The sequence below is a fragment of the Balaenoptera physalus genome, assembly GCF_965194825.1.
Source record: "Balaenoptera physalus genome assembly, chromosome: 1".
Taxonomy (NCBI): Eukaryota; Metazoa; Chordata; class Mammalia; order Artiodactyla; family Balaenopteridae; genus Balaenoptera; species Balaenoptera physalus.
The window spans coordinates 64222088-64234543 of record NC_138882.1 but is presented as its reverse complement, the minus strand read 5'-3'; the positions used below and the strand labels follow the sequence as shown (position 1 = coordinate 64234543).

The following is a 12456-nucleotide window of genomic DNA, read 5'->3' as shown; positions in this document are numbered from 1 at the left end:
TGTGAGGAATGCAGAGAGGAGGTGGAGGTGGAGGGCGGCCCAATATTCTCACTTTGCTGACAAAAATAGGCTTTCCCAGCTGACTTGGGTAGCATAGTCATTTAAGTGTTGCCCTATCTGCCAATCTGGCTGTTAACAATTCACTGAATTGCAAAAGACAGACACAAAGTTTCTCATTCCTTCATTCACTCACTCAAGGCGGATTTTCTGAGCACCTGTTTTGTGGGTGTTTTTCTGCGTTCAGGGAGTAAAGAACTGAATGACACTGTGAGGGTCTCACAATGTAGAGGAGACAGACTTGACCATGAATAAAGGTAACACTGTGAGGTGAGTACTTACAGGTGTGTTTAAGGTGCTTTGGGAACACAGAGGAAAGAGTAACTGCAACGTCATTGTGGGTTGGCTTAGAGAAGGCTTCAGAGGATATGGCAGAGTAACACTAGCTTCCATTAGTTGCTAACTGAATGCCTGCCATGTTCCAGGCTCTCTGCATATACTGTCATGTTTACTTCCCACAATAACTTTCAGAGGTAGTCATTTATGTCCATTTTACAGATGAGAAAACTGAGGACCAGAAAGGTTAAGTAACTCAATACCACACATCTAGTATGTGGTGGTGTCAGAGTTGTAACTCCTGTTTACTTCCCACAATAACTTTCAGAGGTAGTCATTTATGTCCATTTTACAGATGAGAAAATTGAGGACCAGAAAGGTTAAGTAACTCAATACCACACATCTAGTATGTGGTGGTGTCAGAGTTGTAACTCCCAGATCTTCCTAACTCCACTATGGATGGACTTTCCACTCTGTGCTGATATTTCAAGAGTCTTGAAAGATGTGTAGGAATTTACTGGAGTGAAACAAGAGGGTAAAGGGCATCCAGGCAAGAGCACCGGCATTTGTTATTCAAGATTTCAGGAGTAAACTAAAATTATAATGCATAGCATATTTGCCTTCCATAAAGATGAAATCACATAGGGGTGTAATTACAGCCATTTGACTGACTTGTATAGGGTCCTTTGCAAATCCCTTTGCTTGGTTGATTTATAATACTTTCTAACAAGTTCTTGGTAACATCTAAACTCTCTCCATTCAGACACAGCATTCCTACTCTTTCATAAATATTTTCCCGTGCGCGCGCGCGCATGCGTGCGTGTGTGTGTGTGTGTGTGTGTGTGTGTACGTGTATGGGGTGCAGGAGGGTGCAGGAAGATTCTCTAGTGGGTGCGCCTGGTAACCTCTCTTGGATTTGTTTTTTCTAAGTCTATTTAATCTCCAAGTTAGTTTTCCAGACATTCTCCAGCAAGCAGTTTGAGATGTGAGCCCACGTCCTGTTTCTGGCACCACCCTGGGGGTTACATGGATTCTCCAACATAGAATCATTAGCGCTGGGGTCCAGTTTGAGGTCAGTAAAACAAACCATCCAAGAAACACAAAACGATCTGGTATACCCTTCCCCACTCCCTCACCCAAGTTCTACTCGTTTCTCAAGTTTTTGCCCAAATCATTCCTCTCGATGCATTTTCAGTTGGAACTACAGTAGTGTTTTTCTTGTTAACGTTTCCCCAAAGCTTGTTATAGATTGAATTTGCTCCAGTTGGCCTCAAGTGATTTTTAAACAGTTGTTTCCAGTATAACTACAATCAGAACGCGGATTCCCCACAGCATTTGTTTACAAGTCTGCAACCACACACAGAGGGAGTGTAGGGTACGGGGAGAGGGGGGTCCAGGCTTCACCGTCTTTGTTTCTGCAGTGCCTCGCATGTGCTAGGGACTCCGCGTTTGTCGACTGAACCTACGTGGGTCCCGCGAGGGAGGGCAGCTGGCTCGTGTGTGGAACGCGGCGCCGGACGCAGAATTGAGGTTTAGCCACGCGTGGTCGACCTTAAACCCAGCGCTTCCTGCCCGCCCCTCCTTCCCGGACCAAAACCAGCCCTTAAACGCGGGCTGGGCGCAGGCTAGAGGCGGGCGCGGGGATCGCCGGGCGCCTGCGCAGGCATCCGCCAGGTGGGCAGGTACCTGGGCGGGGCGCACTGTGGTTGGCGGCGGCGGGGGCCGAGCCCCCGGAAGAGCCCGCGACTCAGCCAGAGCAACAGGCTGCTGTCTGGGGGCTGGAGCTGGGGTGGACCGGGCCCGCCATGGACAAGCTGAAGAAGGTGCTGAGCGGGCAGGACACCGAGGACCGGGGCGGCCTGTCCGAGGTGAGTGCGCCGCGGCGCCCAGCCGCCTGGCCGCGCCCTCTCCGCCCCGAGGGTGCTGCGCCCCCGCCTCGGTGGAGGGTCCGCGGGGGGCCTGGGAGCGCGCCGGGGCTCGGGGATCCGGGTGACACCGGAACTCCACCCCCAGCTCCCCCGGCGCCGGTTGCTGGCTGGTAGGAAAGGCAAGCAGGACTTCCAGGATTTCGTGGAAAGCAGCTCTGCCACTGCTCCTTCCCCCTCCTCTCCAGGGCTCCGGACCCCCGCGCTCCCCCCACTCCCCACCCCAGGTGCCAGGGCCCAGACACTCTGCACAGGGCAGTCGGCATCTGTTTACTTTTTTGTCCTGCACCCTTCAGCCTTCCGCGTCCCATCCCCCACAAAGGGAGGGCCGAGCTAGAGCAAAACCTAGAAACATCTGCGAAGGGGAGGGCAGACATTCCCGCTCGGCGGCCCCATCCCTGCAGGCCAGGGAAAGGGCTTTAGGGCCGAGCTAGGCTGGGGCCTCTGAGAACTTGGCGGAGGGAGTCCTCGTAGGGTAGATCGCCTGCGCCGGGGACCTGGGTGACCGCCCCTCCTCGCTGCCCACCGCGAGGCGGGGCTAGTGGCCGCGCCCGGCTGCTCCCGGCTGCGTTCCTGCCCAGTTTAGGTTGTGGGGTGTGACACTCGCACCCGACCTTGTGCGCACTGTTGCTGTAAACTACCCCCAGGAAAACCGTGAACTCCTGGACGGCTGGGACCACATCTTGTTTCTCTGTGCACACATAGCACGTAGACTCCGTAGACGCCCAGGACCTCATGAGGCCGCCTGCACGCTTGTTTGTTTTTTTAGAAAGGTTTGGTCGAGCTGAAACTTGGGCATTAATGCCCTATGTTCTAGAGCCACACAGGATGTTTATTTCCTATTTCTAGTGCTTTGAGTTTTGTTTTTTTTCCTCCGTGAATGATAAAATAATATTTCTCTTTATTTTTTGGCGTATTCCGTGGGCCTCAGTTTCCTCATCTGTAAAATGAAGCTGTTGCACAAGATAATATGGCGTCTTTCAAGTTGGAACCTAAGTTTTTCCTCTGATTTTCATCACTGTCTCAAGTGGCTATCTCAGTATGCTTCTTTCACTCGCTTTTGTGGTCGCTGATTTTATTGTGATTTTTGTGTGACCCTGATACCTTCACCCCCACCATGAAATCTCGGAACCCTAAAAGTTGCTCTCTGAATCTTCACCTTGAAGAAGCAACACTACAGACATTGAGTGTTATAGGAATTGGAGTTTTAACTTGTTTTGACATTTCAAAACAGCCTGTGGCTTCTTTTAAATCTGTTGCCTTTATTAATTGGTCAAGGCTCAGTAATAATTTCATGAGTTCCTCGTTCTTGATTTCTGGCTTCTTGTTTGAACTCACAAGCCAAACCTCCGACTGGGCCTAAGAAAACTTATGTGGTTGACAGTCATGCTTATCTAAAGCTTTATGTTGCACGGACTGTCAATAAGGTTTTAGAGCAGCTGGGGTTCAAGAGGGCGATGTTTTCTCTTCCTGTGGACTCTTGTGGGGACAGTGGGGATGATGCAGATATTTTGATTTAGAAAATCATCATGAAGTGGTGGACAGACCCTCAAGAGTGAATGATGTAGTACAGATTGAAAACATAAAATGCTGAGTTAGTTTTTACCTAAAATAGTGAATGCCTGTGTTGGACACAATGAAGGGCTTTAAAGAGTTGTAAGCTCAGGCATGTAGAATCTATTTTAGAAAGACTAGGTGCTTCTGTCTTGTTCTAAAACACTGCTGTCAGTTTCCTCTCTCTGAGTGTGAGATTCCTGTTTATGTACATCATTGTGTGGCACTTCCTGAGCCCCAACTACCAGGAAGCATTTTGTGTCCAGCTGAATTCACTTTCAGGGTTGTTTTTGGCTCAGTTTTTACTTATTAGGTCAGGGCCTCCTTGAAAATGTTGGTACTGACTTGATTGGCTCACATTTCCCATGGTTTTGAGGCTGGCAAGGCTGGAGGATGCTGGTGAAATTTCTGTTTTGTGTGTGAAGTTGGACTTGGTGGCCTTAAAGTCTCTTAACATTCAATTATAAAAACAGTCAGATGGCACCAGAAGTGAGTGCTTTAAAAAATTGGTATCCTTTTAGCTAGTGGGAAGCAGCTGCATAGCACAGGGAGATCAGCTCGGTGCTTTGCGACCACCTAGAGGGGTGGGATAGAGAGGGTGGGAGGGAGACGCAAGAGGGAGGGGATATGGGGATACACCTATGCATATAGCTGATTCCCTTTGTTATACAGCAGAAACTAACACAACACTGTAAAGCAATTATACTCCAATAAAGATGTTAAAAAAAATTGTTATCCTTTTAATGCAAAAAATAAAAATATGACTAGTTCTGTTTCTCCTACATATGAAACTGGGAAATTATAAAACTTGCCTGGTGATGTCTAGTCACAGATGGCCTCTTGATGAGTTTTGTGTTTGATACCTGGTCTTCATAAATCCACCTTCAATCTTCAGTTTCTAGGGGCTTCTTTCTGAAAGTACAGGCTTTATGTTTTCTCTACAGGATTGCAGGGACAAGGAGGGTCTGAATTGTACCTGGTTTGAAAGCACAGTAATGAGGCACAGTGTTCCTTTCTCACCTTCTTCCTGTTACCAACCCTGTTTCCCCGAACAGTTCTCAGCTTTTCTTCTTTTGGCAAGAGCCCCTCTTCTCTCCACATCCCAGAGTCAAAGGGACCCTTGTGCATAACTGCCGGTCAGACAGCCTGTGAGCTCTTTGCCTACAGATTCCATCCAGGTGGTATTCCAGCTACTCTAATTTCCCAAACGTGTGCTAGCACCATTTCCAGAAACCATGAATTTAAGGAGTTATTTTACATCAGTGGAGTTGATTTTCACAAATCGGCACAAAGAAGTTTTTAGCTTTCACTGGATCCAGTTGCAAGTGGAGCAACGGCTTCCTCTGGCCTGTGACTAAGCATGCTTGGGAAAGAACTTGCAACCACGTAGATGAAAAGTTCTCGCCCCCTCCCTCATTCTGGCAAATAGGGTGACATTTGGATGGGAGTCAGCTTGAGATACATGTAGAACCCACGTGTTACTTTCCTTTTTGAAGCAGAAACCGGAACTGCTTCCTATCACGAGTGATTTTAATTTTTACAAGAGCTGACATCTCACCGTCCTGTTGAGACTATTTTGTGCTCTAAATACCAAGGCCGTGTCAAATTGATACTTAACCTTTTGGCTTATCCTGTAAAAAAAAACGGGTGAATCTTTTAAAATGTCTCTGTTGATGCCAAGTAATGCTCAGGCAAGGAATCCAATTCAATCCCACTACCACAATTTTCTTCTTCCACGTAGCTCTGTTCATTTTTCCACCTTGGCAAGGTTAGTTCTTTGGTGCTTGCATGAGTGGGAAGAGTGGTGGCTTTCGATTTTCTCCTGTCCTTGTGGGAGGTTGAACAGGTTAGTCAGAAGGGGTCTAACCCGAGTGTCTGGGGTGCCAGTGAAGACTGGTAACAGAGCATCACAAGACTCATTTTGGGGGAGAGGTGTTCCTAACGTGGGACCAGGTGGCCCCTCTGTCAGCTCCTAACACCCTACTCCCCCAGAGTGTCACCACCCCTGAGCGTGCCATTCTGTGTAGGGTCATATGTTGCCATATGTTTCTGCGAGTGCTGTGTGTGTGTGTGAGATGAGCCCCACTTTCAATATGTGTGAACATATGGGGCAGATAACCTGCCCTAAATACCTGTCTCCTGAGTGGGGAGGAAGTCATGCTGTAGTGAAGCCTGCCACGTCTGAGGAAGCCTCTGGACCTGCTCTTCCAGCTTCTGGTTTGGCAGGAAGTTTAGAGACAGGGTTGAGAATAGGCCTCTGAGCTGGGAGCAGTCAAGGCTGAGGGAGTTCTCGGTTTAGTGACCCTAGGAACCTCTGCCACCACTGCCTTCCTCCATCAGCTGGGGGGATGTGTGGTCAGTAGCTGTCGCCACATTGCCAGATGGGGACTGTGCTGGCCACTTGAGGTGAGCCCTGGGTGAATGAATATGCAGGGGGCCTGGCTGCCCTGCCTTGGCTGGGCAGGAGGAAAGTCCTTTGGTCTCCCTGGCAGCTGCCTGTGCAACTTGGAGCAGCTGTGGCCACTGCATGAGGTTGACAGACTAGGAAGGTCTCTGGTGCAGACACTTGGCTGTCATATTTGACATGGGGAAAAAATCCTCAGGAGTTACTCACAGGCTCCCTTGTTTTAGCGGGGATTTTCTGGAAATCTCGGCCTCCTCTCAACTTTGCTCTTGGGAAGGATTAATCATGGTGACAGAGAGGGATGAGTAGGGCAGTCATTAATTAACTAGGATCCATCTCACATGTGGGTGACTTGGCTGATGCCGGCACCTTGAAGAACAACTTCTGCACCAAGAGTGAGTAGACTCGGCTGAGAGTCCTGATTAGGATGAGAGCCTGAGCCCTCCCGGGTCCCAGAAAGGCCGGCAGGAGCAGTGAGTCCTGAAGCTTGGCTGGTTGACTTAGGAGATGGTGCCCCTTGAATCCAACTGCACGAGTGCCACCCCTGTCTTTTCCCCTTTCCCTGGGCCCTGCCTTGGGGAGCTCACACCTTTCCAGTTGTGGTCCTCATCCTGCCTGGGCTGCCGTAAGGGCTCAGGCTGCTCTAGGGTCTGCTGTCTTGCAGACATGGGATGCTGTGTCCATGAGGACATGGGTTCGACCCCTGCTCCAGGAAGATCCCACATGCCACAGAGCAACTAAGCCCATGCGCCACAACTACTGAGCCTGCGCTCTAGAGCCCGCAAGCCATAACTACTGAGCCTGTATGCCACAACTACTGAAACCCGTGTGCTCTAGGCCCTGTGTGCTGCAACTACTGAGCCCACATGCTGCAACTACTGAAGTCCATGTGCCTAGAGCGTGAATGGCCATCATCAAAAAGTCTACAAACAGTAAACACTGGAGAGGGTATGGAGAAAAGGGAACCTTCCTACACTGTTGATGGGAGAGTAAATTGGTGCAGCCACTATGGATAACAGTATGGAGGTTCCTTAAAGAGTAAAAATACAGTTATCATATGATCCAGCAATCCCACTCCTGGGCATGTATCCAGAAAAGATGAAAACTGTAGTTCAAAAAGGTACGGGTACCCCAATGTTCATAGCAGCACTATTTACAGTAGCCAAAATATGGAAGTAACCTAAGTGTCCATTGACAGAGGAAAGGATAAAGAAGATGTGGTGTGTGTATATATATATATATATATATATATATATATATATATATATATATATATATATATATATACATACACACATACATATACACACACGTGTGTGTGTGTATATATATACCATTTTATATGGAATATATATATTAATATACATATTAATTATATATAATGGAATATTACTTAGCCATAAAAATGAATGAAATAATGCCATTTGCAACAATGTGGATGGATGTAGAGATTGTCTGATTACTTCACTTCATATGATAAAGACAAATATATGATATCACTTATATGTGGAATCTAAAAAAGTGATACAAATGTACTTATTTACAAAACAGAAACAGACTCAGACATAGAAAACAAACTTATGGTTACCAAAGGGGAAAGGGGAGAAGAGAGGGATAAAATTAGGAGTTTGGGATTAACAGATACACACTACTATATATAAAATAGATAAACAACAAGGACTTACTGTATAGGATAGGGAACTATAGTGAATAGTGAATATCTTATAATAATCTATAATGGAAAAGAATCTGAAAAAGAATACATACATGTATAACTGAATCACTTTGCTGTACAGCTGAAACTAACACAACATTGTAAATCAACTATACTTCAATTTTTAAAAAACTGAATCATATGCTATGCTCAAAGACTGAGTAATTGTATCTACCTAAAATTTGAGGAAACAAGCTCATTTACAATGTAAGACTAATTAAATTAATTAAAGGGGAGTGGTGATTATAATAAAGTACATCTTATTCTAAGGACAGCTATGGGATCCACATAGCTGTACCTTGATGAAGCACCAACCTACACTTCTAAATAGCTATGACACCAGCAGAAAATTGGATGTAACAGTCTTTGACATATGCATAGCCAAAAATTTCTTAAATATGGGTCCTTTTTAGATTTCAACATATCCAGGTTTCTGTATTTTCTTTCACATGTATGGTTTCTGTCAGCTCTTTATGTTGGCCTGGATCCTTTAATTCTGCTTCTGTATTTGAATATCTACTTCATATATAACAACAAATAGAATACATAATTTAATAAATGACCAAGAGAAAATGGCCATATTTGTATTCACACACCTAATATCTTTCCACATCAAAGAGAGTGGAAATGTTATCAAAAGATATTTTCCTTTTACTATTATTAAAACCATAATAAGTGACCATTCTCATGGAATTTGAATCATCTAAATTGAAATATAAGTGTCTCATGCTACATAATATCCCATACTAATATGTTTGTCCTTACTTAATGTCAAAGATATTTGAAGATGATTTTACTTATAATAAACAGGACATGGTGGAGCATTTATGCATAGGATAATATTCTGGAACAGTCTCTGAGGTCAACCTTGGCATAATTTGACTTGTGGTTGTAACGGTATCTTATTCTAAGTACAGTGATTTCCTCATAAACATGGTCAAATCATTTTGTGGTAAAAACAAGAGAAAGTACATATAGCATACATGACACAGTACAGCACTAGACAGATTTTTTTATAATAAACACTCTTTAGGAAAAATGGAATGCATGTGTTTTTCAAATATAATTTTTCTAAGATCTAACTCTGTTACAAAGGCATATATCTTTAAAGCAATGAAACTTAAAAAATTTTGTAATATAAAGGACAGTGCACTCAAAAAAAAGAACCCAGTGATCATTCCATTCACTATTTTTCCGCAGTTTTCTTGAACTCCTCTTTTGAACTCAATAGCATCTGTTGGATAATTTTATAATTCCCTATGGAGTAAGAAACCAGAAGTTATCTATAAGTTTCCATGGACGATTTTACAGTTCATTATGGAGTAGGAAAGTAGATAATACCTATACATTGTCAAGATAAAGTTAAGGGACTTCCGTGGTGGCACAGTTTGTGCCACAGGTTTTACCAAGGACCAAAAATGCTAAGTTTCTCTATATGATTTCCAGTGATGGAAACGAGGCAGAGATAGTAAGCACCCAAAGTGGTGAGTTAGCACTTTCCGGATGCCTGTCGTCCTCATGGAAGAGACCCTGGAACTATTTGTTGGCCTGTTTGTGTCTGTACACCTGCATGATCCTCTGACGGAACATGTCAAACATGTCTTCTTTGTGCTTCTGCCCGTCAGCACCCAACCTCTCCCCTTCCGAGGCAGTTACCACGCTGATGAGCTCCCTGATGCCCTTCCCACAGGAGCCCAGGCCGTGGCCCTCCTCCCAGCCCATCTTCTGTAGCATCTGGAACCCCAGGTTCTTGTCAGTCAGTTTCTGCTGGGCGAAATCAAAGTCCTGGGGTGTCTTCTTCTTGGACACGGGACGACCCCGAGGCCTGACATAGGCAATTCGAACTGGTTCGTGAACTTTGGGCTCCTGGATGAGACACAGCACAGCTGGGGGACACAGCTCGGGTCCCACCAGCCCATCTCTTCAATCCACTTCACTGTGAAGTGCACTGTGCTTGAGGCAGAGTTTCCACCTCTGGAGATGTCCAGCCAGAGGCTCGGTAGCCTCTGATCAGCTGCTGGAGAAGAGATTCATGGATGGATGAGGAGCTGGAGTCAGTGATCATGAGGGCCCCTGTAGCTATGCACAACTAGGATTCTGTGTTGCTGCCTTCCTCTGTACAAATTCTCAACTTAAGTATGTGTCCTTTGTTTTTGGTGATTAAATATGCATATACATGTATGTAATTAGTTTTTTAAATATTTCAGGTTGTTGAGGCAACTTCATTAAGCTCGGGCACCAGAATAAAAGGCTTCATTGCCTGTTTTGCTGCAGGAATTCTCTGCTCACTGCTGGTAAGACTGCCCTCCCCTCCTCCATCTTTTCCCCCTGCGTTCCTTCCCTCTATCTTTCCACTTTCATCTACCTCCTTTTCTCTTCACCGAAATGCATGGATAAGAGGAGGGGGAGGTAAGGGAGGTGGTGAGGGAGCTGAGGGGGGCGGGGAGGGGAAAAGGTTCCTCTGTGCGCTCCTGGTTCGGGGGCTGTGGTGGGGTGTTCCTCACGTGCAGATACTCTGTGCCTTACCTTCCAGGGAACTCTTCTGCTCTGGGTGCCCAGGAAGGGACTGTACCTCTTCGCAGTGTTTTACACCTTTGGTAACATCGCATCTCTTGGGAGGTAACAGTTTTTTAAATCTAACCTTAGCCAATTGTTAGATGGGAAAATGGATGTGCGTTGTGTTTGGAGGGAGGTGAAGGAGGATGCTTCCGTAGTTTTAAGGATTTGGAGAGAAAAGAGGTAGTTAAAATACATCACTTTCATATCCTATCACTTCAACATATATATATATATATTGCTTTTTTCGTTTTTAACTTCAACATATTTTTATATCTTAGTTCATCCTTGAAGTACCACTGGAGAAGGCAGAAACTGTAGTACCAGTGTGATTTTATATGGCACGGAACAGTTGAATGATTTCTTCAAAGTTCACAACACCGCCCTCTCCATTGCTCTAGTCTTACTGCTGCTGCCCCTTGCTGATTGACTCACATGCCCACACCCTGTGCTGGGCTCTGAGGATTCAGGGACAAGCAGGGTTTGGTTCCTGCTGTGATGGAGCTCACTGGTTGGCCAGGTAGACAGACATATAAACTGATAATATAATAGGGTATGGAGAGAGCAATGCTCAGGGAAGGGCAGGTGGGCTGATCTGATGTGACCTGGGGAGACAGGAGGGCTTCCCGTAGAAGGTGATATCTGAGCTGCTTTTAGCTCTGGCCTCTATCACTGCTCATCTGAAGACTACAGGAGTTCCTTGTTGGGCTTCTCTGCCTCTTTTATGGACCCTCGGCAGGCCATTTTCCACAGAGCTGTGGAGCCATTCATTTATAGCCTTGCTTAGCCCCCTTAGTGGCTTCCCATTCCCGCTCAACGGGTGAAGTCCAAAACCCTCAGCATGCATACAGGACAGGCCCTTCGAGTCGTCCTCCTCAGCCAGGCTCAACTTGCATTTCTCCAAACGTCTTTGTGCTTTGCTTGGGCTGTTTTCTGTGCCTGGGGTGCTGCCCCGTCTGCAACCCCCATTTGATGGGTACTTGCTCATTTGTCAAGACCTGACTCAGAAGTCACCTCTTCCATGAAACTTCTCTTAATTCCCTTTTCCCCTCCAGAATCAATGATCTTCTCCTTTATATGGGCTCTGTCTATCCCATATATATTTATGTGACAACACAGATAGCATTTTATTACACTGACTTATTACAAGTCTACCACTTGACAAGGGCTGCACTTCTGTCTTACTTGTCCCTAATTGTCCCCAAACCTAGGTCTTTTTCTGCCTGGAAATGTTAACCAAATGATTAAGTGCAATGCACTGGCCACCTGCTTAAACTTAATTTATTAATTCTGGTTTTTTTCAAGTTGTTTTTTTTTTTTAATTTAATTTTTATTTTATATTGGAGTATAGTTGGTTTACAGTGTTATGTTAGTTTTAGGTGTACAGCTAAGTGATTCAGTTATACATATACATATATCTATTCTTTTTCAGACACTTTTCCCATATAGGTTATTACAGAATATTGAGTAGAGTCCCCTGTGCTATACAGTAGGTCCTTGTTGATTATCTATTTTACATATAGTGGTATGTATATGTTAATCCCAAACTCCTAATTTATCCCTCTCCACCATGTTTCCCCTTTGTTAACCATAAGTTTGTTTTCAAAGTCTGTGAGTCTGTTTCTGTTTTGTAAGTTCATTTGTATCATTTTTTTCTTTTGATTCCACATATAAGTGATATCATATGTTATTTGTCTTTCTTTGACTTACTTCACTTAGTATGATAATCTCTAAATTTATTAATTCTTATGATAGTATAATGCTGGCCCTTGGAGATGTCTAATCTTGCCTCCAAAGCTCTCTCAAATACTAACTTTTGGGGGGTTTTGCTTTGGGCAGACAGCATAGGTTATAATGTAGAGTCTAAACTGAGCATAAATATATGGGTGTGTTGGTTAGTCCAAAAGAACTATTTAGCAAATCCTAATGGGACCAACTTTTCGAAGCATTGCCCAGGGAGATAATAAAGG

At 45.1% G+C, this 12456-nt stretch overlaps 1 protein-coding gene across 3 annotated transcripts in view; it reads left to right on the top strand.

The window, feature by feature from the left end:
- Positions 1-1953: 1953 nt before the first annotated feature.
- Positions 1954-12456, top strand: part of SFT2D2 (SFT2 domain containing 2) — an 842470-nt gene continuing 831967 nt past the window's right edge. The window contains exons 1-3 of one of the 3 annotated variants that reach the window (XM_082439100.1): positions 1954-2201; positions 10138-10224; positions 10464-10549. In XM_082439100.1, the coding sequence (XP_082295226.1) occupies positions 2139-2201; positions 10138-10224; positions 10464-10549 (236 nt within the window). In that variant the 5' untranslated portion in view covers positions 1954-2138. The remainder of the gene's footprint in view (positions 2202-10137; positions 10225-10463; positions 10550-12456) is intronic. The other 2 variants (XM_082439099.1, XM_082439098.1) reach the window with 2 other exon arrangements.